The following is a 27,053-nucleotide window of genomic DNA, read 5'->3' on the forward strand; positions in this document are numbered from 1 at the left end:
TAATCTTTCAGAACCTCAATTTTTTTGATGGTAAAATTAAGGTAATAATACCCCCTGCTTTACAGTGGTGTTTGAATAAATAACAAGGCAACACATTAAAAATACCCAACACCATGCCAGGCATATATGAGGTGCTCAAAAATGGGAATAATTTCAATAACCTGACTGAGTCTTCAAAAGCCTCTGGCAGCCAAGGCCTTACCTCCAAATCTTCTTTCTTTTCTCTATCCACAAATGGGCTCTGGTATGGCCTCAAGGTTTCAGCCCACCACTTGGCATCAACCCGGCACTTGCGGGTCACCGTCATCCAGGCCGGGTCGTACCTCTGTGTGACGTCCCGCACCCAACCATCATTGTCAATGCCCACAACATAGGTCATGGGCTTGGTGGCGTATCTGTAACAGGTCAAAGGCTGGCCCACCACACCGTGCACACAGTCTACACACACCCACTCTTCCTTCTGCTCACAGAACACCTCTAGCCACTGGTCAACACCAGCTGCTTTCTCTCTTTCTACCTCCTCACCACCATGGGGAACTTTCTTGGCTCTCTTTTTGCTCGAAGAGCTTGAGGATGCTGCTGGAAAGCCTGAGGGATTAGGGCAGCTTCCACGCGAGGTCCGGGAGTCGCTCTTGGACGCCGCCTTTGTCCTCTTAGGAGCTGGAGCCCGCCTCTGCCTCAGAAGGTCGGGGTCAGAATCCTCATCAGATGAATGGGCTTCCCCACCAGAGAGCTCAAAGTCAGAGTCACTGCTGGCCTTATCACTCCCACTCTCCTCTTTATAAGACACTCGGGAGGCCATGCGCCGCCCCCGCCCATGCCGCTTTCTCTGGGTCTCCTCCTGCTCTCCTCCCTTGCCCTCTTCCTCACTGGAGGACGGCGCTCTCTGTTTCTTCCTGCCTGTGGCTGCCTTGCCTCTCTTCCCTTTGGCACTTGGATTGCCAGTGTCCTTAGAAAAGGTTTCTTCTTGTTTAGTTCCTTTTCTGGCCTTTGGCTTGGTCTGGTTTTCTGGAATGTGGCTGGGAGTTTCTGAGGCGCCTCCAGGACCCTCTATGGATCTCTCCTTCGAAGGTTTCTTTCCCTTAAAAAGAGTAAGAGATTTTTCTTTTTACTAATGATATGACAGAGATCCTATAACCTAACAGGGTTAGCTCACTGGCAAAAGAACCAGTATATGCAAGATGTTCCCACTCAGACGGTGATCAACTGGCTATCCTTTACATGAGTAAGAAAGTTATAGCTAAAATCTGTAGCACCTTAGGTAAAGCCAGGACGTAATTCTTCAAACTGTCAACGTAGCACAGGTGAAAAAACCTGGGATTTGGAAACAGACAAACCTGGGCTCGAATTCTAATTCTGCCTCTTCCTTGTTTTGTGATTTAGGGAAATGATTTCACCACTGAGTCTCGGTTTCCCCTGCAATAATAACAGCCACCTGGCACATAATGCATCTTGCAAACAAATATTTATGGACTTAATAAAGTTGTAGTTTTAAGACTACAGAAATTATTAAAACCAACTTTTGGGTCATCAGGTTTCAGACAACACCAGCACTCCTTTTTCCTGGAGCATCTCAACATTCACAGAGTCCTTCACCCCTCACTGCCCCACACTGCCAATGAGGACAACAGGTACCACCTTACCCGCTTTAGAGAACAGAAACTAAAGTGCCAAGGAGCTGAGACTGCATGCAGGCCACTCTGCATCCAGGAGGCAAAGCCCCACACGGAGCTCAGGTTGCTAGACACCCATTCAAGTCCTCCCCAACCTGGGGTACGTGCAGGCAGGCTTGAAAGGACCTATGCTCTGTGAATTACTTCCCTTCAAAATTTCTAGTAACCTTTTTCTTGTTGTTGTTGTTGATTTTAAGTTTGATGATTTCTCTCTCCTCCCTGACCTTTTCTCTGGAAGCCCTGGAGCCTCACCTTGGCTGCTGCTAACTTCAGAGGAATTGGCTGTAGAGATACCACGAGTCGGGTGAGGAGATGCAGGGCCCGGAGAATCAGTAAAAATATCTGTGATGAAAAAGAATGACATATTTATCCTAAGAAAATAATCAAAGATTTAATTAGTTCAGTGATGTTTGTTGCGATTCCTGTCTATAACAGAAAAATTGAAAACAGCCAAGCTATCTAAACACAGAAGGCTGTAACCATCAACATTATTAAAAATAATGCTGCAGAGGTTTATCTTTGCTGAAAAATAGGGAAATATTCACCATGCATTAAAAGAAGTTTTGTTTTTTTAAAGGAAGGTATGATGTGATTACATTTTTGTAAGAAAAACCATATATAAACATGAATACAGACATATACAAATATTTGGAAAAGAATCTAGAGGTGGGTTACAGGTATTTAAGGGACTTTTTTCTTTTGGTTACCTATCTTTCCTGATTCAACATGTGTTGCATTTGTGATGAAAACAAAATGACAAAACAGAAAATATTTTGGGGAGAAAAAGTAAAAAACACCATTATCATCAGGTCACACAAATCTGTTCCCTGTTCTTCGTTTTCTTCACGCTGAATCTCTCACCTGGAGCCTGCCGTTCCAAAACTTCTATTAACTTTTAAGGACAAGAACCTCATCAGGGGAGCTGGCCCCCATAACAGTAACAGTGATTATGTACTTGAGCAAAATCTTCTTTACAGATCTCGAGACCCTCACATTCCTCATCAATTTTTATAATACCCTTATGAGAAAGAGGTAAAAACCAGAAACTGAAAGGCAGGTCCTGTAAAAAGCCACGCGGTGATGAGAAAAATAATTATTTTTGCCTTGTTTTTCCTGGGGTTAAAAACGGGGGTGAGAAAACATCAAAGAAACCAAAATTGAGTGACACTCAATAAAATTTCTAACCTCTCTCTTCAAAAGTGCCAAAGTTATGAAAGAGAAGCAAAGACTGAGAAACTGTCACTGATTAGAAGATACTAAGGAGATATGACGACTAAATGTAATACAGTATTCGGGTTGGATCCTGGAACTGAGAAAGAACATGAGTGAAAAAAACTAGAAAATCCAAATAACATCTGTAGATTAGTTGATCGTGTTGTGCCAATATTAATTTCTAGTTTCAGCATGCTCAGCATGGCATAGGAGCACAGTTCTAGAAGTTCAAATAACTGAGTAACTAGTCATCACTAGCTGAGTGACTTCTCTAAGCCTGAGTTTTTTCATCTATCATAATCTCTGCCGTGTCTTTCTCATAGGGCTATACCAAAAGCCCGAAGCAGTTGAGTTGATTCTGACTCATAGCGACCCTATAGAACAGAGTAGAACCACCCTATAGGGTTTCCAAGGTGGATTCAAGCTGCTAACCTTTTGGTTAGCAGCCAAATGCTCAATGACTGAACCACCAGGGCTCCCACTGGGCTATAGGGAGAATTAAATAATGTGACAATTCACTGGAAACAGTCTACTGCCACCAGACATAATGGTCCTCACCTTTAACAAATAATCTGTCCATGTACGTTGTTGAGGGAAAAAAAATCAGGTTACAAACTGTATGATTCCTATGCCAACAACTTAGACAACCTAGATGAAATAGAGAAATTCCTAGAAACACGCATATTACCAAAACTGACTCTAGAAGAAATAGAAAATCTGAACAGAACTATAACAAATAAAGAGACTGAATCAGTAATTGAAAAATCCCAGTAAAGTCCAGGATGAAACATTTAAAGAAAAATTAACATCAATCCTTCTCAAACTTTTCCAAAAAATAAAATAAAAGAGAATGTTTTCTAACTCATTCTGTAAGACCAGTATTATCCTGATACCAAAAACCAGACAGAGAAATCACAAGAAAACTACATACAGCCCTTAAAAATATAGATGCAAAAACCCTCAAGGAAACAGTAGCAAACCAAACCCAACAGCATGTACTAAAGGGATCATACACCCTGACTAAAAGGCATTTACCCTAAGAATGCAAGGATGGTTCAACATAAAAAAATCAGTCAATACAAGACATCACATTAATAGAATGAAGGGGTGAAAAAAAAAAAAAAAACATGATCATCTCAGTTGATGCAGATTAGGCACTTGAGAAAATCCAGCACCCTTTCATGATAAAAGTACCCAGAAAACTCAGAACAGAAAGAAAAGTCCTCAACATGATAAAGGCCCTTATGGAAAACTACAGCTAAAAAAAAAAAAAAATTTTTTTTTTTTTTGATCCTGCTAAATGGTGAAAGGCTGAAAGCTTTCTCCCTGAGTTCAGGAATGAGACAAGGATGTCTGCTCTCACTACTGTTACTCAGCATCATACTGAAAATTCAAGCAACAGCAATTAGGTGAGAAAAAGAAAGAAAAGGCATCCAAATTGGATGAAGTAAAACTAAATCTCTATTTGCAGATGATATGATCCTACACGCAGAAAATCCTAAAGACTCCACAAAAAAACTACTAGAGCTAATAAAATTCAGCAAAGTTGTAGAGTACGAGACCAACACAAAAAATCAGTTGTATTTCTATATACCAGCAATGAACAATATAAAAAAGAAATGAAGAAAAAATTCATTTATGATAGCATCCAAAAGAATACCCAAGAATAAATTCAACCAAAGAGGTAAAAGACATGTACACTGAAAGCTATAAAACATTGCTGAAAGAAATTAAAGACTTAAATAAATGGAAAAACATCCCATGTTCACAGATTGGAAGACTCAGTACTGTCCAGATGGAAATACTATTTCAAGCAATCTATGGATTCAATGCAACCCCTACCAAAATTCTAACAGCATTTTTTGAAGAAATGGAAAAGCTAATCCTCAAATTCATATGTAACTACAAAGGGCCCCAAACAGCCGAAGGAATGTTGACAAAGAAGAACAAAGTTGGAAGCCTCAGACTTCCTGGTTTCAAAACTTATGTACTGCAAAGCTACAGTAATCAAAACCAGTGTGGTACTGGCCTAAGGATAAATGTAGAGATCAGTGAGTACTAACAGTCCAGAAATAAACCCATACATCTATGTCTAACTGATCTTTGACAAGGATGCCCAGGCAATACAATGAGAAAAGAATAGTCTCTTCAACAAATGGTGCTGGGACAATTGGATACACACATGAAAAAAAATGAAGTTGAACCCCTCACTCACATCGTACACAAAAATTACCTCAAAACGGATCAATGATCTAAATATAAGAGCTGAAACCATAAAACTTCTAGAAGAAAACTCATGAGTAAATCTTAATGACCTTTGATTTGGCACTGGGTTCTTAGCTATAATACCACAAGCACAAGGAAGAAAATAAGATATTTTGGACTTTGTCAAAATGAAAAAACTTCTGTGCATCAAAGGGCATTATCAGGAAAGTAAAAAGACAACCTACAGAACCGGAGAAAATACTTGCAAATCATCTATCTGATAAGGGTCTAGTATCCAAAGTATACTAAGAACTCTTACAACTAAACAACAAAAAGACAACCTAATTAAAGAATGCGCAAAGGATTTGAATAGACATTTCTCCGAAGATACGCAAATAGCTAAGAAAGACATGAAAAGGTGCTCAACATCATTAGTTTTAGGAAAAAGCAAATGAAAATGATAATGTGATATCACTTCACACCCAACAGGATGGATAGAACAAAAAAATTGGAAAATAAGCATTGTCAAGGATGTGGAGAAATCTGAACCCTTGCGCATTGGCGGTAGGGATGTAAAATGGTACACCCACTGTGGAGAACAGTTTGGCAGTTACCATATGACCCAACAATTCCACTCCTAGGTATATACCCAAGAGAACTGAAAACAGGCACTGAAACAAAGACATGTTTATGCAAGTTTACAGAAGCACTATTCACAACAGTCAAATGGTAAACAATCTAAATGTCCATCGACAGACGAATGGATAAACAAATCGTGTTTATACATATACACACATGTAAAACGGAATATTATTCGGTCATGAAAAGGAATGAAGTACTGATACATATTACGATGTAGATGAATCTTGAAAAAATTACACTAAGTGAAAGAAGCCAGACACAAAAGGTCACTTGCTGTCTCTGGATTTACCTGTTTTAGATAGAAAATATCTAAAACAGGTAAATCCAGAGACAGCAAGTAGAGTGGTGGTTGCCATGGGCTGGGGAAAAGGGAGAATGGGAAGTAACTGCTTGTGATGGTTAAGGTTGTGTGTCAGCTTAGCTGGGCCGTGATTTTCAGTGGTTTGGTAGTTATTTAACGATGCAGTTTGGCAGTTACGTAATGATGTAGCTTGCAGTTATGTAATGAATGACGTAGTCATCCTCTATAATATGATCTGATGTGATCAGCCAGAAAGTTAGTTGTAAGGGGAGTTTCCTTGGGGATGTGGCCTGCATCTAATATATATATCCAGATGTTTGGGCAAAGCTCGCTTACTTGCTCTGGATCCTGCATCTGGCTCCTCATCATCTGATCGTCTGTTCTTGGAACTTGAGGCAGTGGCCTGCCATATTGTCTGTCGATCCTGGGATTTGTCAACCTCTGTAGCCTAAAAGCCAGCAGCCTCCCGTCTTACCTGCCAATCTTGGGTTTGTCAGCCCCTGCAGCTACTTAAGTCAGAAGCCTCCAGCCTGAAGCCTGGTAAACAGACTTGGGACTTGCCAGACTCTACAACCATATGAGCCATTTCCTTGAGATAAATCTCTTTCTCTCTCTATATGTGTATATACATGCTTCACTGATTTTGGTTCTCTAGAGGATCCAGCCTAAGACACTGCTTAATGGGTAGTTTCCTTTTGGGGTGATGAAGATGTTGAAGATGTTTCAGAGCTAGAGGTGGTGGCTGCACAACATTGTGCATGAACTAAATGTCACTGAATCGTTCACTTTAAGAACTGTATGATCCCGATTTTGCTTAAACAAACAAATACATATGTATACAGATACACAGTGCGATGCAATGAATTTCTTAATAGGACCCTTCCAGCTATAGTCTTAGTGACTCACATGCAGTGGCTCAGTGGGACTATGCAAGTAAGGTGTATGGAACCTGTGACGGTTGGGGTTATGTGTCAACTTGGCTAGGCCATGATTCCTGGTATCACATGCCGCCTTGCGTTTTGTGATCTGATGTCTTCCATTTCGTGATCTGATGTAATTATCCTCCATTTTATGATGTGTTATAAATCCTAGCCTCTATGCTCATGAGGTAGGATTAAAGTGGGATGTATCTTGAGTCACCACCTTACTAGAGGGTGTGGCTCGTCACCACCCTTACCCCAGCACTAACCTCACTAAAGGGCTTGACTCAAGTCACCACTTTCTCAAGTAGGGGGATTTTTCTTGAGGGTATGGTCTGCATCAAGTGGATATAAATGCTCTGGGGAAGTTCTCTTACACTCTGGATCCTGCATCTGGTTTGCAACCATCTGACCTCCAGTTCTTGGAGCCTGAGCCAGCAGCCTGCCATCTGACCTGCTGATTCTGGGATGTGTCAGCTTCCACAGCTCGTTCAGCCAGCAGCAGCCTATCGTCTGACCTGATTTTCCAGCTTCCACAGCCTCATGAGCTAGCAGCCTGTCATGTGACCTTCTGGTTTGGGCTCATCAGCCCCTGCAGCCATGTGGGTTGGGAGAAGCCTCCAGTCTGACACCTGACCCATGGATTTGGGACTTGCCAGTCTCCACAACTGCATGAGCCATTTCCTTGAGATATGGTTCATGAGCTCTGTAAGACGCTTCAGCGGATTATAAAACTCAAAGACAGCAGGAAGAATACTCAGGGGAGGAGGAGTAGCTGATGTTAGAGATGATGGAGCAGGTCAGCAGTTTGGTAAAGTTGGACATTTGGGACATCTTTAACCTCTGTCTCATAAGAACCAGCTTTGTGCTGATCCTTATAAAAGAAATTATTCATTCACACAGGAAGAAAATGTAGCAGGATAATACTAAAATATTAACAAGGGTTTTCTCTGGGTGTCAGTATTATAATTAGTGGCCATGCCAGATATCTGAGACGTTTTAAAGCCAAATTAGAAGAAGGCAACTAAAGATGGTCTGTGAAGATATGGAAAGTCTACTCTCCTTCTCTAAGTACACAGGGAATCATACGGATATATGGATTAATACTTGAGAAAAGGAGCCCTGGTGGCACAGTGGTTAAGAGCTCGGCTGCTAACCAAAAGGTTGTCAGTTTGAATCCACCAGCCGCTCCTTGGAAACCCTGTCGGGCAGTTCTACTCTGTCCTACAGGATCACTATGAGTCAGAATCGACTCAACGGCAATGGGTTTGGTTTGGTTTCTAGAGATAAAACCACATTTCCATTGCTATTTTTGCTTTATTCAGACAGAGCCTTATGTAAGGGTATATTTAAGCATGTGGTAAAGCTTAAAGCTTGTCTATACATAAGAGCACTCCACCACAATTCTTTTTTATCCTTTCTGAATATAGGGATAAAACACTGTCTTAAACTCTCCTCACTGCAAAGCTGCCTACCAGCGTCGTCACTCCAGTTTATAGGTATGGAAAGACATTCTGAACAGCTATCAAGGGAACAGCTATCGAGATTACCATTCAGCATCCTATTTGAAAAAAACATTTCCTTGGGACTTTCAAACACAATTTATAAATTATTAATGGAGACAAATTCTCGGGTATATGACTAAAAATTAAATGCTTCAATATACCTGGCCAAAAGTGCTGGCTTTTGACTCACAGACTCTGGTCCCAATCCTGATTCTGCTGCTTACCAATTGAATGATCTTAGGAAAGCCATTTAGCCTCTTTGAGCCTCAGCACCTATCAAAATTGTTATGAGGACTGAACAGGAAATACATGTAAACCACCTGGAGTGGGGTCTGGCACATGTCTGGCATTATTAGTTAACAGTAATAAGAAAAGTAGTGCTGCCAGCAGGCATCACTTACGTGGACCAATTCTTCATCATCTCGTGCAGAGTAAATAGCAAATCTCCTTTCCAATGTAGTCTGCAGACCATCTTGCTCACTGTATGAAAGGTCTGTGTTAACTGTAAATGTTCCAATAAACCTGGATAGAAACAAGGTGTTGCCTTGTGTCAGAGGTCAGGGCAAAGGGGGAGGGAACTACGAGACACCTGCCTATGTTCTACTGGCCCCACCCTGTCTGGCCAAGTCCTACTCATCACTGATGATAACTCAGACCTTAGCTCCTTGGGGAGCTTTCCCAGGCCCCCCGAGCTAAGTGCCCTGCCCCATGGGTTGTAGTCCCCAGAACACCTTTTGGAGCACACGTCACACTACCCTGCAATTACCTGGTGTGTATCAGGGAGCTCGGCCAGGGCAGGGATTGTGCCTGATGTTCCTCTCTCTTCAATGCCGTGCACACTGCCCACCACCTAGTCTCACCTCAAGGAATGTGTGTGGAACTGACTCGAATCCACCCTCTGAGAGAAACATGAATCCTGTATCAGGGCTCTGCGGCCCGGGTGAGGGCCTTACCATTTCACCAGGTTGGAGAGGTAATGGACATCCACATCTCTCTGCGGCACTTTGGTAAAGCGGGTTGGGATGATGGAGAGGCCGATAGCACGCAGATCTGGCTGGTTACAGATGCGATTTCGATAGAAGCCGTTTGCAAGCAGGCACAGAAGGTGAACCTAGGAAGGAGGAGGAAAGCAAAAAAAGGAGAAGGTACAGAAGAAACACTCAAACTAGCAGAGATTTCTGCTGCCAAATTAAAAGACATTTTGTGGGCACGAAATAGTTGTAGTCTAAATATGAGAAAGTAAAAATCACTGTTAGCCATTTCCCAAGACTTTGTCTTTTATTCTTTCTCCTCTCATTCTCTTTAAAAAAAAAAAAAAAAAAATCAAGTCTCATCTCTAAGCTTCAAAGAAGTTTTTTTTTTTTTTTTTTTTTAAAAGAAGTTTGCCTTTAAAAGATACACATGGAAGAACTTATGGATGAAAAGCTACAGTGTCTGGGATTTATCTGCTCAGAAAAGATCAGGAGCAAAGGCGAGCGGTGGTATAGGTGAGCGAGCCTGAGCGAGAGCTGACCATGGTCACGGCTGGGAGTGGGGAGTATGGAGCTCACCATGCTGCTCTACTTGTGTGTGTTTGTCCCCAACCTCCTCTGCTGCTGCCCCCATGCCTCGGCCCCTCCACTGATCTTCAGCCCCACCCTTCACCAACCTGCTGAAACGATTACCTGGCTGTCTTTCCCTTCTCTCAAACATAGCATCATCATTTCCCCTTCAAAATCCATCTCCCTTCTCCCCGACTCATAGCTTCACTATTTTAATCAATGACACTACCTTTCTCTCCTCATTTCAGCTTCGAGTCTTGCAGTCTTCTCAGTTCTCCCCCTTCTTTCATCTCCAACACCCATCAAGAAGTGAAAGGTGCATAGCTATCTCATGTAACCCCACCCAAGAACCCTGAGGCTCCACCCTCCCCAGCCTCATCACTGCCCTGGCTGTGTGCTTTTCACTTCACCTCTACATAATTACTCCCTTAAAAAAAACGTAAAATCTCAAGCTTCAAAGAAGCTTCTTCCTTTCTTTTAGATGTCATGGCAGCTGCAGACCCCATGTCTCTTCCACCCATCCCATACATTCCCATCTCGTCCCTGCCCTCTTTAGTTCCCACTGCCAACAAAAGGAATATCGAAGTCCTCCCTTCCCACTGGTCTCCAACACATATGCCCTCCACACTGCCAGGCAGGCTGGTCATCCCACCATTCCCTCCACAACTCAGCCACAGCAGTCTTCCCAGCTTTCCGTCCTCTCCCTATCTCTCGAAGCTGTCCTTTCTCCCAGACCCAGCCCTGGTCCTTTCTCCTAAATAGAGCCTTCCTCAGCTACTCAGACCCACAACTCCTCTCTTTCATTGTTCTAAGCTTACAGTCTTGAGTTTGTCTGTTTTGAGGTCTTTCTTGTTCCACCTGTGAAATCATAAACTCCTTACTGGCAGGAAATAAGCTTTATACATGTCTCTATCCCCCAGTGCCTAGCACCTTGCTAGGTCAGTAATACATGTTCAATACTACCATCCTGAAGTCAAAACCCACTGTGACTTTAGCTGAGATCAGTACTGATGTTATTAAACAGTTACAAGAGGAGATGGCAGAAGAGTATGTACTGTTTAAGTCCTACCACATATAATATTTTGCTTAATGCTCACAGCTATCCTACGAGGTAGGCACTATTATTACCTCCACTTTACGGATAAGGAAACTAGGGCTCAGAATAAGAGACACGCCCAAGGTCACTTAGTAGGCAGCAGAGCCAGAAGTAAAACCTAGCTTCGACTGACTGCAGGCCTGACTCCATACTACCCTGCCTCATCAAAAAGGAGAAATATGTCCTCGCCCTTGATCCCTTGCTCTTACCTTGTGTGTGTCCTCATGAACTTCTTTAGTGAAGCGTTTCATCACCCTCCGAAGATATGTCTCAAACTCCATTTTCGCCTTTTCACTGGAATGCATATTGAAAAATCAGAGAATGGAGTGGGGACTTGAAACCAGATCCCATTCCACCAGTCTATTCCTTTTACTCGTGACAACCTGTGAATCACTCTTCTTGCTTTCCTACGGAAGGCTGTGCTACTCACGCAAATCTGCAAGTCAGCCATTTTCTGCGTTCAATTCACCCCTTCTCGCTTTCAAACCGTAGGTCAGAACATTCTCTACCCAGACTGCCCTCCTCTCAACGAGCAGGAAATCATGTCTCAAAAACATGTCTCGGACCTCCCTTCTTCTAAGACATCTTTTCTGTCTAACCTTCTGACTACTAATTCCCTCCTTGACACCTACTACCTTTATGTTAAATTAATGCACACTCATCTGTATGATATTCTTCTGGTATAAAATTTCTTCCATGTTGGTGTCCCAAGCATCTTCAAGAAAACCTGAAGTTTATTCAATGAATTCTATTATCTCCCTCCTCTGTGCTTAATAATGAGCTTACCACACAGAACTCACTAACCAATTAATACCACGTGTTGAAGTCCATATTTTCAAACCCCCAGAGGCTGCTGAGGTACTGGGGCTCCTGTGATAGAATGGGGGCTCCCTACCATGACGGGGTACTGCCGTAAGTCCTGTAGTGTGATGGGTTGGAAAAGCATGACTGTTGCGTCAGACTGACATGGAATTAGATCTTGGCTCCTCCACTTACTGGCTGAGTGACTCCTGGAAAGTTACTTAACCTCTCTGAGCCCCTGGCTCCTCATTGTAATACTGATCTAAAGATTAAGCAAGATGTAGACAACTTGCAGAGCCTTTGGCACATAGCAGGTATTCAACGCAGAGGAGTTCCCTCTCCCTATCTTCTGTCTCAGGCAGGACACAAGGTTTCTCTCACTCAAGTCCTAAAGGTGAACCCAGGGTTCTCTTGACCTAGGTTCCTGACCACTCTAATGCTCACCCCTGGTCTCCTAGGAGCTTCTCAAAAAGCCTTCATTGAGTAGCAGCTGCTGTCCATTACATGTGTCAAGAACATGGAAGCAAGTGTCTGATCTTACCTTCTTTCTCTTGTTTTAGCCTGCTCCGGTGTTTCAATCTCTATCTCCACGGGATTCACAGGCAGAACAGATTTAGAGAAGGCTGCATTTTCTCCTGCATCACCTGGCACAGGTTCACTAAGTTCTATCGATAATAATTTTAAAGAATCAGTAATTAGAATAATAGCTACTATACTGAAAAAAAATGGAGATTCTGCTGGGAAAAAGGAAGTGAGGAATGGATTCCAGGTGCAGAGACCACTACTCCTGCCACGTTTTGAGTACCTACAACGCATCAGATGCAGGGCTAAGTGTTTTATGTGTGTTTGCCTCATTTAAGGAGCCCTGATGGCACAGTGGTTAAGTGCTAGGCTGCTAACTGAAAGGTTAGCGGTTCGAATCCACAGTCGGTTTCTGTAAAGATTTAAAGTCTTGGAAACCCTATGGGGCAGTCTTGCTTTGTCCTCTAGGGTTGCTATGCGTCGGACTGAGTCGGAATTGACTCAACGGCAATGGGTTTAGATTTGGTTTTGAATGTCAGGTTGCCCCTCTATTAGTGATGCTAAGTTTGATTACTTGATTAAGGTGATGCCTCCAGACTGCACCATTGTCAGGGTACATTTTTCCCTGGAGTGATATGTTGGAAACTTCCTGGCACAGTGGTTAAGAGCTCAGCTGGTAACCAAAAGGGCAGCAGTTCAAATTCACCAGCCTGGAAACCCTAGGAGGCAGTTCCACTCCGTCTATAGGATCGCTGTGAACTGGCATCAACTTGACGGCAACCAGTCTGGGTTTTGGAGTGATATGTTAAACCTAAATATCTTGTCCCCAATAACTTTTTTACTTAACAGTTTTAGCATACACTGATGATCTTGACTGAAACAAAGATTATTATATTGAGGATTGCAAAGTGGTAATTTTCCCATTCTGTCATTTTATACACATTTATCATCTGACTTTCATCTATAAAGAAGAGCTTTCAAAAACTGTATTTATCCATTTATTTTAATATAACTATGAACTTGGAGGTTTTAAAAAAAACTTAAGTATGTTATAATCAGTTACCACTATGCTGTTTAATCTTTAGCATCTACCCCATTTGGCTAGTGGGAGCCCCTTTAAGCTAGCTACCATGTCCTTTGACACAGCCACATTAGTTTTTGAGAATATTTTTGTTTCCTGACATAGTGAGATATTCCAGGCTCACCTTGTACTTTCCTTCTCCAGACTTGGAATGATCAGCCTCTTTTCTCCAAGAAGCCCTGGTTCATTTTAGTAGGGAATGACAGAGAGAAACAAGATCTTGGCATTAAGTGAGCTTGTTGCCACTGTGGCATCATTACTTCTAGGCCCAGAACTTCTTTAAAAGTGCTTTTACTAGTGAAGTTCACAATTCGACCCAGCTCAGGAAACTTACCTCATTGCAACTAGTGTTTGTGGGCAGTGTGGTTGATAAAGAAATGAAAAAGATTCATTCCTTGTCATTGATAAATTTACAAGTCAGGGTGAAAAACAGACACGTAAATCATGACTCTGGAGCCCTGGTGGTACAGTGGTTAAGAGTTCGGCTGTTAACCCAAAGATCAACAGTTTAAATCCACCAGCCGCTCCTTGGAAACACTATGGAGCAGTTCTACTCTGTCCTCTAGGGTTACTATGAGTCGGAATTGACTCGACGGCAATGGGTTTGGTTTTTAGTATTCAATCGTGACTATACAAAGCAAACTATGGTGTTATTTTAGTATACAGAGACTGGGAGAGTGTTCTCATTTGGCTTTTTTATTGTTTTAGGGAAAAGAATAAGTGTCTACTAAAATACACACATGAATGTCAGCTCCTTGACAACAGAGTCTGTTTCTAATTCAACTCAGTATCTCTATGCCTTAGATTCCTCATCTAAAGACTACTTCTACTGGTTGTTTTATGGGTTAAATGAGATAAAACCTGTAGCTGTCGAGTCGATTCCAACTCATAGCGGCCCTACAGGACACAGTAAAACTGCCCCACAGAGTTTCTGAGGCTGTAAATCTTTATGGAAGCAGACTGCCACATCTTCCTCCTGCGGAGCAGCTGGTAGGTTCGAACCACTGACCCTTCAGTCAACAGTCAAACACTTTAACCACTGCGCCTTCAGGGCTACTCTCAATCTGACATTAAAAAAAAATGCCCCTTAATGGATGCAATATTAAATACAAAGCATCACTGGAAGTACTTTTGCCAAAAAAATGTTTAATCTAAATCCAATCAAGTCTTTGGATTTAACTTACAGTTTATAAGAGATACGGGGGATAATGAAATAAGTTTAACAATAACATGAGAAAATAATCAGATAAAACCAGAACATGAGACATTCTACAAAACCAGAGATCAGGACTCTTCAAAAAAGGCAGGATCATGAAAAGCAAAAAAATCTGAATGGGTGGGTAGGAACACTGCTCTCAATTAAAAGAGACTAAAGAGACAAAACAACCGAATACAAGGTTTATACCTTGATTGGATTGTAAAAAAAAAAAAGAGAAAAAGTTATAAAGGATATTTTTTATAATAATGCATAGCATACAGCAGGCATTCAATGTTCACTGAACGTTACTTGTAAAAAAACACTTAAGCTCAGAGAGGGTAAGTTACTTGCTTGAGGTCACACAGTTGAGTTCTGAATCCAGGTCTGACTACCTTCAAAACCTTGCTCCTTCTACTGCATCACACTGCCTCTCTATGTCTACTCTGTTGATTATTACCAGAGGAAGAGAATATACAACCTTCTTTGCTAACCTCGTCATGAATTTTTCTAAAACTAAGTCCCTACTGCAACCTTATCTTTGGTCTTATTAGTTTCAAAAGAAAATGACGGGATTGCAGTAACTGATAAGACTCCAAACAGAATCAAACAGAAAACAAACAAAATCAGTTCTGAAAGCAAAGGAAGATGTTTTACCTTCTACCTCTTCCCAATCCTCTTCACTTTCGTCCTCAACTTCTCCTTCACTGCTATCTTCGTCAATGGGAGCCTCTTTCTTTTGATGTTTTGCCTTCTTGTGGGCACCTGGGAAGTTCCTGTGGAAAGGTCACAGGAAGAAAGATGAAAAAGGCTCTGAGAACCTAGGGTTTCATTTAAGCTACAGGGAATTTAAAGACTCTTCCTTCCATGTTACTCTTAAATCTGCTGCAATGTTTTAAAGATGGTTTGTGAGCTCTGAGCCTCATTTCCTCCGTGAGCACAGGTCTCGGATTCTCAGTAAGATGCGCTCTGAGCATCAGTGCAATACTAGGTGTGCTGTCAGAACAGAAAGAACTCCATAAACCTACACCTAGAGCTGAGCGAACTGGAAACCCTGGTGGCCTACAGGTTTAAGAGTTACGGCTGCTAACCAAAAGGTCGGCGGTTTGAATCTACCAGGCGCTCCTTGGAAACCCGATGAGGCAGTTCTACTCTGTCCTATAGGGCCGCTATGAGTCAGAATTGACTCGACGGCAACAGGTCTGGTCTGGTCAGAGCTGAGTGAAGGAAAACATAGCTGTGCTTGGAAGTGGTAAGGGAAACGTTAGAAAAAACAGTAATGTGAAGTCCAGAAGTGAAAGCTGTGTGCATATATACGTGCAGATGGAGGCCAGCAAGAAGAGAATTCACATTTGCTGATCCTACTATGAGCCAATTCAAAAAGTTTCCCCTCCCACCTTTGAGAAATATGATGTAAGGATAGAGAAGTTGGCAGTTCTCAGTTCAAGTTAAGTGAGGATGTGACTATATGTAGGTATGTCATAAATACCAGCAACCTGGATAGCTAGCTAGGTATAACTACATAGATAAATAACTAGCTAAATACTGGCACAAGACTTAATGGCAGCTAATGTGTATACTAAAAAATGTATTTCAGAAAATTCATGTATAAAATGTGTTTACAGCAGTAAGTTACTTTTAGCTTTTATAAACTTTGATATTTGCTTTTGGTATGAGAATATTATCTAAGATTTTAACGGAGACATTTAAAATAACCAATCCTCAGTCTTCCATTCTTATAATACATATATGCTCTTTTTAGCCTACTGCTTTCTCTTAACACCAAATTTCTCCTCAGGATAAACACGGCAGAACATTCATACACTACGGGGTCTGGCCACAGTCACCTCTCAGTTGAGAGGGGAAGGTGGACCCAGAGCTTTCCTTGGCAGCATCGTGGTTCTGAAGAGAGAGAATTCAACTAACTAGTGAGGCAACTGGGAAGCAGGAAGCTCAGAGGCCGTCTGTAACGCAGTAGCGTCAGTGCCATCTAAATTCACGAGGGGGGAGGAGAATCAACATCAGCACAAAGCTGATTCCTGAGGTATACCTCCACTGTCCAAATTCTGCAATTCTGACACCAGCCGTCTTCCCCACGGCACTACTTCTCTGCTGGGTTCGGTAATTTGTTGCAATGGCCACACAGAACTCACTGACCATGATTTAAATGTGGTTTATCAGGGAAGCAACATGCTGCAATTCAGGATCAGGATCAACTTGGAGGTAAGAACAACTCAGGGGACAGGATACAGTTCATTAATCAGGAGGGCTTCTGAGGTAGCTCTCAGCTGCTTATCAGCCATGTCTACAGGCAGACCCTTCACTCAGGCCTTCTGCCACTGGACCCTGGTCGGCGTTCTGCTGCAGAGTCGCACTGGGCCTGGCCTCTGTCCTGCTGGGCAGAGTTTTGGATCCGTTGACAAGTGCCTGGAGGGACCCCACTGTGCCAGCAAGCCTTCCGCCTGAAGGGACTCAGCTCTCTCCCACTCTATGGGTTGGCAAACCCACTGCAGCCCCTTGTTCCGTGGGCCAGGAAGCCCACTGCAGTCATTTCATGCTGGTCTCCTGGTTCCCGCCACTTGTACTGCTGTTCATGCTGCTGTGCCTGCCTCGCGTTGTCTCCAGTGTTACAGCTCCCTGTCCTGGATCTACGTTTTCAGTACAGGAACCCTGGGCCCAAAGGATGCATATTGCTCTATGCGCTTCTTCTTGCTGGTAGTGAGATCCTCCTTACTCTGTGGAAGTGACCTTTTTACAAGCCTACTCCTTCCACCAAGACCATGAACTGACCATTCCCATCTGTAGGCCATCATCACCTAATTAGCAAAGTAATCAACCAATCCTCACAAGAGTTTTACCCACTTTCTTTGCATGGTAAACTGTCCAATCTCTGCAAGGTACATAAAATAAACCAATCTCAGGGCAGGCTGTGGTTCAATGATTTTTGGCACAATTATAAACCCAAAGGCCAGAAAAGCCATATATGTGAGAAACTTTTACACTGCGCAGTTTTGGGAAAAGGACAAGAGATGAAGCACGGTGGTAAACTGATACGCTTTCCTGTGTTCCTTTCTCCTGCTGCCCCCTGCTGGGCTATGTTCCTATGCCAGGACTGGTGAGGTTGCTGGATTTCGGTTAGATTGTGAAGACTTATTTTTGAAGCACGGAAGGAAGCAGGTAATCAAGAGCTTCCAAAACAAAAAACCAAATCCATTGCCATGGAGTTGATTCCGACTCAAAGTGACTCTATAGGGCAGAGAACTGCCCCATATGGTTTCCAAGGAACAGCTGGTTGATTCAAACAGCTGACCTTTCGGTTAGCAGCTATAGCTCTTAGCCACTGCATCACCGGGGCTCCAATCAAGTGCTTAGTAAGCTTATAGTCATAGTTCACTATAGATTAATATGAATCTTCATTCACTGCAATACTGCCTTAAAAAAAAAATTAGTTTCTGCAAAATAAAATACTCTGCCCTAGATGCCACAAGGTCCGTGAAAATGAGCCAGGTATGGTTCCAGCCCTCTGAGGACTTACTGTGTAGCAGGCAGGGATAGATATTATGTACACGAATAAGGGCAATATAAGGCAGACACAGCATGCTGCACCCTAGAGAGATGCTGTAGGAAATCAGACGAGGAAAGTGGGGAAAATCAATGAAGACTTCGTAGAGTAGATGGCTTCTGATCTGCCTCTTCTAAGATGGAAGAAAGCAGTCCAGGTAGAAGGAACAATATGAGCATAACTTAGGGGCAGTGAAGTACAAGAACCTGTTGAGTGAAAGATGAGAAGGCCAGCTGGGTAGGAATAGAGTGTATGAGATAAAGGAGAGTATGGGAGATAAGGCTGGCATGGCAGGTATTTTGTATATATCTAATATCTTTGTGGCTAGAAACCCTGGTGGCATAGTGGTTAAATGCTACAGCTGCTAACCAAAGGGTCGGCAGTTTGAATCGGCCAGGTGCTCCTTGGAAACTCTGTGGGGCAGTTCTACTCTGTCCTATAGGGTTGCTATGAGTTGGAATCGACTCGACGGCACTGGGTTTTTTTTTTTTTAATATCTTTATGTAGTAGAAACAGCATTGGACCATGAGTCAGAAGACCTGGGTTCTGCCTGGTTTTGCCAGTATCTAGCTGCGTAACCATGAATAAATCACTTTTTCCAGGCTATCACTGTCCTCATCTGCGAAATTCAGGAGGTAAACTATAGAATCATTAAGATCTTTTCAGCTCTTACTGGGCTGAGCTCTTTATCTAGAAGATTCAAAGGTCTAATTTTTTTCCATGGAGCACATTGACAAGCACAGAGAGCAAGCTCCATTGCCTACACCTCTCTGAACGGAACTATCAAGACCCGGCCATAGCTTTTCAGCCATCTCACCTGAAATCTTCCCCATCACTGAGGGCTTCATCCTTTATAACCTTGAGTCGTCTGGATTTAGCAGTCGCCTTGGCCACTTTCTTCTTTGCTGGACCATCATCAGCTGGGCCCCCAGGATCACTGCAGCCTTTCCTTTTCTTTCCTTGTGAAACTTTGGAAAGAAGGGTCTTCTTTGGGGGTTTCTCATCTTCAAGGACATCTGAGTGACCAATGGAACATAAGGTGAGGGTCAACAAAAAAGGTGGAGGCAGTGTGGTTTAATGGTCAGGGTTATAAAAAGTCATCTTCTGCAACCTCTCTCCAAACCCTATCTCCATCACCAGTTCACCATCATGTCTGGTCAACAACCAGCTTTCAGCCCCTTTTTGCCTTTAATGTAGTCTATGTTCACACTAAAAACCATCTACTTTAATCAGCATTTTCTTCTACTCATCGGAGCCCCATATGATTCAAATAAAATCTAACTTTCAAACCTTAAGTTTTAGTTAATCTCCGGCAAGGAAAAAACATGACTCTATTAATACTGTGCTTGCTTACTACCTGCCAAGACTATTTATTTGTTTTAGAGATAATTCACTCCCATTGAGTGAAATACTTTAAGTTCATAAACATGCCTGAGTTTTACCACAATCTTATTTCTACTAATCTCTGTTTCTGCCATTTTTCAAAACCAAACTCTGCTCAAATCACATACAGCTATTACCCAAATAACACTCGTATACCAGCCACTTCAAAAAAAATTTAGGGATGCCATAATAACTTAAAAAAAAAACTTTATTTTCTTAAAATAATTATAGTTATATTTTGTTAAAGGAAAACATAAAAAAGTAAACAACCCCTGAAACTACTGACCTGAGATCATCTTTAAACCTTAAACCCTAAAGTCTTCTTACAATCAAATAATAATTTAGCTGAACTAGTAAAGAATGCCTGCCTTGGGCATTATGCTCCTTCAAGATCTACCTATATGGGATCAAACTGACAATAGCAACTCAAAAGATTAGACAGGAAACTTAATGGGCAGTGAGTTTATGTTAATTGGGGAGGAACAACTCAGAAAAGGAAGGTGAGGATGGTTGTACAACTCGAAGAATGTAATCAATGTCACTAAATTGTACATGTAGAAACTGCTGAATTGATGTTTTGCTGTGTATATTCTCAAAAACAACAATGAAACAAATATAAAAAATTTTAAACAGTGAACAAACGTTTGGTTTTATTAAATTAGGCTATCCAAAAGTATGCTGTTTATTTACATATAAATAACTACATTACTAAGTTAATTTTTTTTTTTTTGTCCTTTAGGTGAAAGTTTATAGCTCAAGTTAATTTCTCACACAAAAATTTATACATATATTGTTATGCGACATTAGTTGCAATCCCTACAGCATGACAGCACACTTCCCCTTTCCATCCCCAGTTTCTTATGTCCATTCAACCAGTTCCTGTCAGTTCCTGTCACTTCCTGCCTTCCCATCCTGCCTCTGGACAGGAGCTGCCCATTTGGTCTCCTGCATCTGATTGAACTAAAAAGCACACTCGTCATGAGTATCGTTTTGTTTTATACTCCAGTCTAATCTTTAACTGAAGAGTGGGTCTCAGGAATGGTTTTAGTTCTGGGTTAACAGAGCATCTAGGGGCCAGAGTTTTGGAGGTTCCTACAGTCTCTGTCAGACCATTAAGTCTAGTTTGTTTCCGTGAATTTGAGCTCTGTTCTGCACTTTTCTCCCACTCCTTCAGTGGCTCTCTGTTATGTTCCCTGTCGGGGAGGTCACTGGTAGTAGCCGGGCACCATCTAGTTCTTCTGATCTCAGGCTGATGGAGTCTCTGGTTCATGTGGACATGAGAGGTATGGCTGCTCATCAAAAGGCTGGCAGTTCCAATCCAACAGGCATTCCTTGGAAACCATATGGGGCAGTTCTACTCTGTCCTATAGGGTCACTATGAGTCAGAATGGACTCTATGGCAATGGGTTTTGATTTTTTGGTCTTTTGTTTCTTGGGCTAATGTTTTCCTTGTCTTTGGTGTTCTTCATTCTCTTTTTTTCCAAATGGGCTGGGACCAATTGATGCATCTTAGATGGCCACTCAGGCTTTTAAGACCCCAGACACCACTCACCAAAGTGAGATGCAGAATATTTTAATAAACTTTGTTATGCCAATTGACCTAGATGTCCCTTGAAACCATGGTCCCCAGACCCCTGCCGCTACTACTCTGTCCCTCAAGGTGTTTGGTTGTCTTCAGGAAACGTCTTAGCTTTTGCTTTGGTCCAGTTGTGCTGACTTCCCCTGTATTGTGTGTTGTCCTTCCCTTTACCTAAGATGATTCTTATCTACTACCTAGTTAGTGAATTCCCCTCTCCCTCCCTCCTCACCCTCGTAACCATCAAAGAATGTTTTCTTCTGTGCTCAAACTTTTCTTGAGTTCTTATAATAGTGGTCTCATACAGTATTTGTCCTTTTGTGACTAATTTCACTTGGCATAATGCCCTCCAGATTCATCCATGTTGTGCAATGTTTCACGGATTCATCACTGTTCTTTATTATTGTATAGTATTCCATTGTGTGTATGTACCATAACTTGTTTATCCATTTGTCTGCTGATGGACACCTAGGTTGCTTCCATCTGTTTTGCTATTGTGAACAGTGCTGTAATGAACATGGGTGTGCGTATATCTATTCATGCGACAACTCTTCTTTCTCTAGGATATATTCTAAGGAGTGGGATTGCTGGATCATTTGGTACTTCTATTTCTAGCTTTTGAAAGAAGCACCAAATTGTTTTCCAAAGTGGCCGTACCATTTTACATTCCCACCAGCAGTGCGTAAGTGTTACAGTCTGTCCACAACCTCTCCAGTATTTGTTATTTTGTGTTTTTGGATTATGCTAGCCTTGTTGGGGTGAGATGGTATCTCATTGTAGTTTTGATTTGCATTTCTCTAGTGGCTAATGATCGTGAGCATTTCCTCATGTATCTGTTAGCCACATGAATGTCTCCTTTGGTGAAGTGTCTGTTCATACCCTTTGCCCATTTTTTAATTGGGTTATTTGTCTTTTTGTTGTTGACGTGTTCCAGTATCTTGTAGATTTTAGAGATTAGACCCTGATAGGATATGTTGTAACCAAATTTTTTTCCAAGTCTGTAGGTTCTCTTTTTATTCTTTTGGTGAAGTCTTTTGATGAGCATAGCTGTTTGATTTTTTAGGAGCTCCCAGTCATCTAGTTTCCCTTCTGGTGTTTGTACATTGTTAGTTATGGTTTGCATTCTGTTTATGCCATGTATCGGGGCTCCTAGCGTTGTCCCTATTTTTTCTTCCACGATCTTTATCGTTTTAGATTTTATATTTAGGTCTTTGTACATTTTGAGTTAGTTTTTGTACATGGTATGTGGTGTGGGTCTTGTTTCATTTCTTTGCAAACGGATATCCAGTTATGCCAGCACCATTTGCTAAAGAGACTGTCTTTTCCCCATTTAACGGGCTTTGGGCCTTTGTCAAATATTAGCTGCTTACAGGTGGATGAATTTACATCTGGGTTCTCAATTCTGTTCCATTGGTCTCTGTGTCTGTTGCTGTACCAGTCCCAGGCTGTTCTGACTACCATGGCAGTATAACAGGTTCTAAAATCAGGTCACATGAGGCCTCCACTTTGTTCTTCTTCAGAAATGCTTTACTTATCTGGGCCTCTTCCCTTTCCATATAAAGTTGATAAATTGTTTCTCCATCTTGTTTTGGAAATTGGATCAGGATTGCAGATCATTTTGGGTAGTACTGACATTTTCACAACATTTGAGCCTTCCTATCCATAAGCGGTTTATCCACGAGCGTGGTATGTTTTTCCACTGACGTAGGACTCTTCTGGTTTCTTACAGTAGTGTCTTGTAGTTTTCTTTGTATAGGTCTTTTACGTCTCTGGTTAGGTTTATTCCTAAGTATTTTATCTTCTTGGGGGCTATTGTAAATGGTACTGATTTGGTGATTTCCTTTTCAAAGTTGTCTTTGTTGGTGTAGAGGAATCCAACTGATTCTTGTATGTTTATCTTGTATCCTGATACTCTGCTGAACTCTTCTATTAGTTCCAGTAGTTTTTTCGTGGATTCTTTGAGATTTTTTGCATATAACATCATATCACTTTGCAAATAGGGATACTTTTACTTCTTCCTTACCAATCTGGATGGCCTTTATTTCTTTTTCTAACCTTATTACTCTGGCTAAGACCTCCAGCGTGATGTTGAATGAGAGCGGTGATAAAAGGCATCCTTGTCTGGTTCCTGTTCTCAAGAGGAATGCTTCCAGGCTCTCTCCATTTAGAATAATGTTGGCTGTTGGTTTTGTATAAATCCCTTTAGTATGTTAACGAATTTCTCTTCTATTCCTATTTTCATGTTTTTATCATGAACGGGTGTTGGGCATTGTCAAATGCCTTTACTGCATCAATTGATCAGATCATATGGTTCTTGTCTTTTATGTATATGATGGATTACATTGATTGTTTTTCTAATGTTGAACCATCCCTGCGTACCTGGTCAGAAAAGATGCTTTGTAATATTTTGATGTTTTGGATTCTGTTAAGGCTTGCTTTATGGCCTAATATGTGGTCTATTCTGGAGAATGTTCCATGTGCACTGGAAAGTATACTTGGCTGCTGTTGGGTTGAGTGTTCTGTATATGTCTATGAGATCAAGTTGGTTGACTGTGGCATTCAGATCTTCCGCGTCTTTACTGAGTTTCTTTCTAGATGTTCTGTCCTTCACCAAAAGTGGTGTGTTGAAGTCTCCCGCTATTATTGTTAAGCTGTCTATTTCTCTTTTCAATGCTGTTAGAGTTTGTTTTATGTACTTTGTAGCTGTCGTTGAGTACATATATATTTATTATGGTTATGCCCTCCTGGTATTTTGACATTTTAATCATTATATAGTGTCCTTCCTTATTCCTTATGGTAGATTTTGCTTTAAAGTCTATTTTGTCAGAGATCGATATTGCCACTCCTGCTCTTTTTTCGTTGTTTGCTTGATGTATTTTTTTTCCATCCTTTGAGTTTTCGTTTGTTTGCATCTTTGAGTCTAACATGTGTCTCTTGTAGGTAGCATATAGATGGATTTTTTTTTATTCATACTGTCACTCTCTCTTTATTGGTGCATTTAGTCCATTTACATTCAGTGTAATTATTGATAAGCATTAGTTTTATGCTGTCATTTTGATGTATTGTTCCCCCTGCTGCCCAGTGGTGTTGACAGTTTCTTTGTTCTACTTAATTTTCTGTGCTGAGCGCTTTTCCTTTATATTTTCTTTTCATCTTTTTCATTATCACTGATTTTGAATTTGCTGAATCTTTATGTTTTTCTTGTTTTTTTTATTTTGATGGGTAGATTTAATAGTTTCCTTTGCGGTTACCTTAAAATTTACCTCTATTTTTCTAAGTTTAAACCAATATTTTATTTCTTGATATCACCTTAACTTCCTTTCTATTATGAAAGTTCTATGACTACATTATTTAGTCCCTCTTTTTTGTTTTAATGTTGTCATTGTGTACATTATCAATGTCTCTGTTTCCCCATTCTTAGTCTTTTAGCTTTGACTTATTTTTGCAACTTCCATATCTGGGTTGATATCTGGTAGTTCCGTCCTGTGTTCTAGTCTTGCCTTGTTGTTTGATATTGCTGGTTCTCTAGCTGGAGGACTCCCTTTAATATTTCTTATAATTTTGGTTTGGTTTTTACAAATTCCCTTAACTTCTGTTTATGTGGAAATGCCCTAATTTTGCCATCATATCCGATAGACAGTTTTGCTGGATATGTAATTCTTGGTTGGCACTTTTTTTCTTAAAGGCTTTATATATTTCACTCCATTGCCTTCTTGCCTGCATGGTTTGTGTTGGGTAGTCAGAGCTTAGTCTTATTGACTCTTCTTTGTAGGTGACTTTTCATTTATCCCTAACTGCTCTTAAAATTCTCTCTTTATCTTTTTTTTTTTTGGCAAGTTTGATTATGTCTTGGTGACTTTCTTTTGGGATCTACCCTGTGTGGGGTTTGATGAGCTTCTTGGATAGATATTTTCTCATCTTTCACAACAACAGGGAAGTTTTCTGCCAGCAAATCTTCGACAATTCTCTCTGCATTTTCTGTTATCTGCGCCCCCCACCCCCATTCTGGTACTCCAATTGCTCGTAGGTTTTTCCTCTTGATATTAACCCGCATAATTTTCAGAGTTTCTTCATTGAAAAAAAAATTTTTTTATGTGACTTTTCCTCAAATAAATTGGTATCAAGGGGTTTTCTTCAATCTCAGTAATTCTGACTTTCATTGCATCAATTCTGCTCCTATGGCCTTCTACTGAGTTGTCTAATTCTGAAATTTTATTGTTAATCTTTTGCACTTCTATTTGCTGTCTCCCTATGGTTTCTAGCAGCCTGTTAAATTTGTCATTCTGTTCTTGTATTGCTTTCCTGAATTCGTGTATTGCTTTGTCTGTGTGTTCCTTGGCTTGGTCTGAGTTTTGCCCCATCTCCTGAAGAGCTCTGTATATTAATCTTTTGAACTCTAACTCTGGTAATTCCAGGACCTTCTCTTCCTCCAGAATGTTTCCTGTTTCTTTATTCTGGTCTCTTGCTGGAGCCATCTAGACCTGCTTCTTTATGTGATTTGATATTGGCTTTTGTCTCTGACTCATCAATAATTATATTTATTTATTGCATAATTCCTTACTATGTCCTAGCTTTTTGTGTTGTTTTGTTTTGATATGCCCAAATAAGCTGGGCATGTGAGTCCCTGTGGTTATTGGTGTCTCTGAAGCTCTCACATCCTGTGACCAGGTGGTTAGAGCTGCTGCTCAGTGTGTGAGCCCAGGAGTCTGTTTACTTTTCTTGTGTGGATTCAGTTCAGTTGTCCAGGTCATTGGTAACCGAGTGCATGGTGCAGACTCTCACCTATAGTCCTTGACACGCAGGGCTATGTAGGGGTGACTGGAGCGGGCACAGGTATCTGACTTTAATAGGCGGTTATGTGCTGAGCAAGGTAGGGGGCTGATGGCTGTCCTTGAGTGCCTAGGTGGAAGGCATATCCCTGTCCCCCAGAGTGTGTAGGTGGGTGGATTTTGCAGCTGGACTTTGGGCACCCAGTGCTGTTGGCTTAAGATCTGAGAGGCACCACTTATTCTTGGACCCCTGTCATGGGTGACTAGGTGGAATGAGTGAAACTGCCAGTCCTCAGGCCCCTGATGTGGATGGGTAAGGACCCTGCTTAATGGGCAGGGCAGTGTCAAATGTCACGAACCTGCAACTCCCCCTTGGCTGCTGCAGCTGAAAATAGACTTTAGGAATATATCCCTATGCTAACGAGGACCTATGCTGTTGAATTGGCTCACACAGGTCTATGGCCACGTGCACCAGCTGAACCAGCCTGCAGGGTGCTGGCTAGCTCAAGACTGGCACCCTGCTTCTGAATTTTCTCTCCCTCCCTCTGCCGCTCAGTCTGACTCCTCAACTTTGTCTTTGATGATCAGGGCTCCTAGACTGTCAGATATAATCGATACACTAAGAACCTCTGAACCTACTGTTTACTCTGGAGAACTCTTTCTCCCCACGACTTCCTATGAATGGCTCCTTCACAATATCCAACAATTGGCTCAAAATATCACTCCTTAGCGGCATTCCCTGGCTACTCATCCTAATAGCTATCTCTATCAGCTTTATTACAGCATCCTGTTTTATTTTCTTCATAGCTCTTATTGCCATGTGAATTTTTTTTTAACTTGTTGTCTACCTTACCCACCCCTCCCAAAAGAATACAAGCATTATGAGAGCAGGGACCTTGTCTGTCTTTTTCACTTTCAGCACACAGAATAGTGCCTGGAAATAGTAGATGCTCAGTTAATATTTGTTGAAGGAATTAATGAATTACATCAATGAAAGAATTATGAAGAAATCAGAGGTGCCCCAATATAAACAAATAACGTGGAAGACTGTTTTCTTTGTTCCTAACTG

General features: G+C 41.5%; 1 protein-coding gene across 1 annotated transcript in view; it reads right to left on the minus strand.

The window, feature by feature from the left end:
- Window positions 1-27,053, minus strand: part of XPC (XPC complex subunit, DNA damage recognition and repair factor) — a 55,187-nt gene that overhangs the window by 24,955 nt on the left and 3,179 nt on the right. Inside the window, exons 2-9 of the mRNA XM_010589935.3 lie at window positions 19,074-19,272; window positions 15,352-15,470; window positions 12,438-12,561; window positions 11,305-11,389; window positions 9,412-9,569; window positions 8,860-8,980; window positions 1,926-2,015; window positions 203-1,081 (exon numbers count right to left, since the gene is read on the minus strand). Coding sequence (XP_010588237.2) covers window positions 203-1,081; window positions 1,926-2,015; window positions 8,860-8,980; window positions 9,412-9,569; window positions 11,305-11,389; window positions 12,438-12,561; window positions 15,352-15,470; window positions 19,074-19,272 — 1,775 coding nt within the window. The remainder of the gene's footprint in view (window positions 1-202; window positions 1,082-1,925; window positions 2,016-8,859; window positions 8,981-9,411; window positions 9,570-11,304; window positions 11,390-12,437; window positions 12,562-15,351; window positions 15,471-19,073; window positions 19,273-27,053) is intronic.

Source organism: Loxodonta africana, chromosome 22 (genome assembly GCF_030014295.1).
Source record: "Loxodonta africana isolate mLoxAfr1 chromosome 22, mLoxAfr1.hap2, whole genome shotgun sequence".
Lineage (NCBI taxonomy): Eukaryota > Metazoa > Chordata > Mammalia > Proboscidea > Elephantidae > Loxodonta > Loxodonta africana.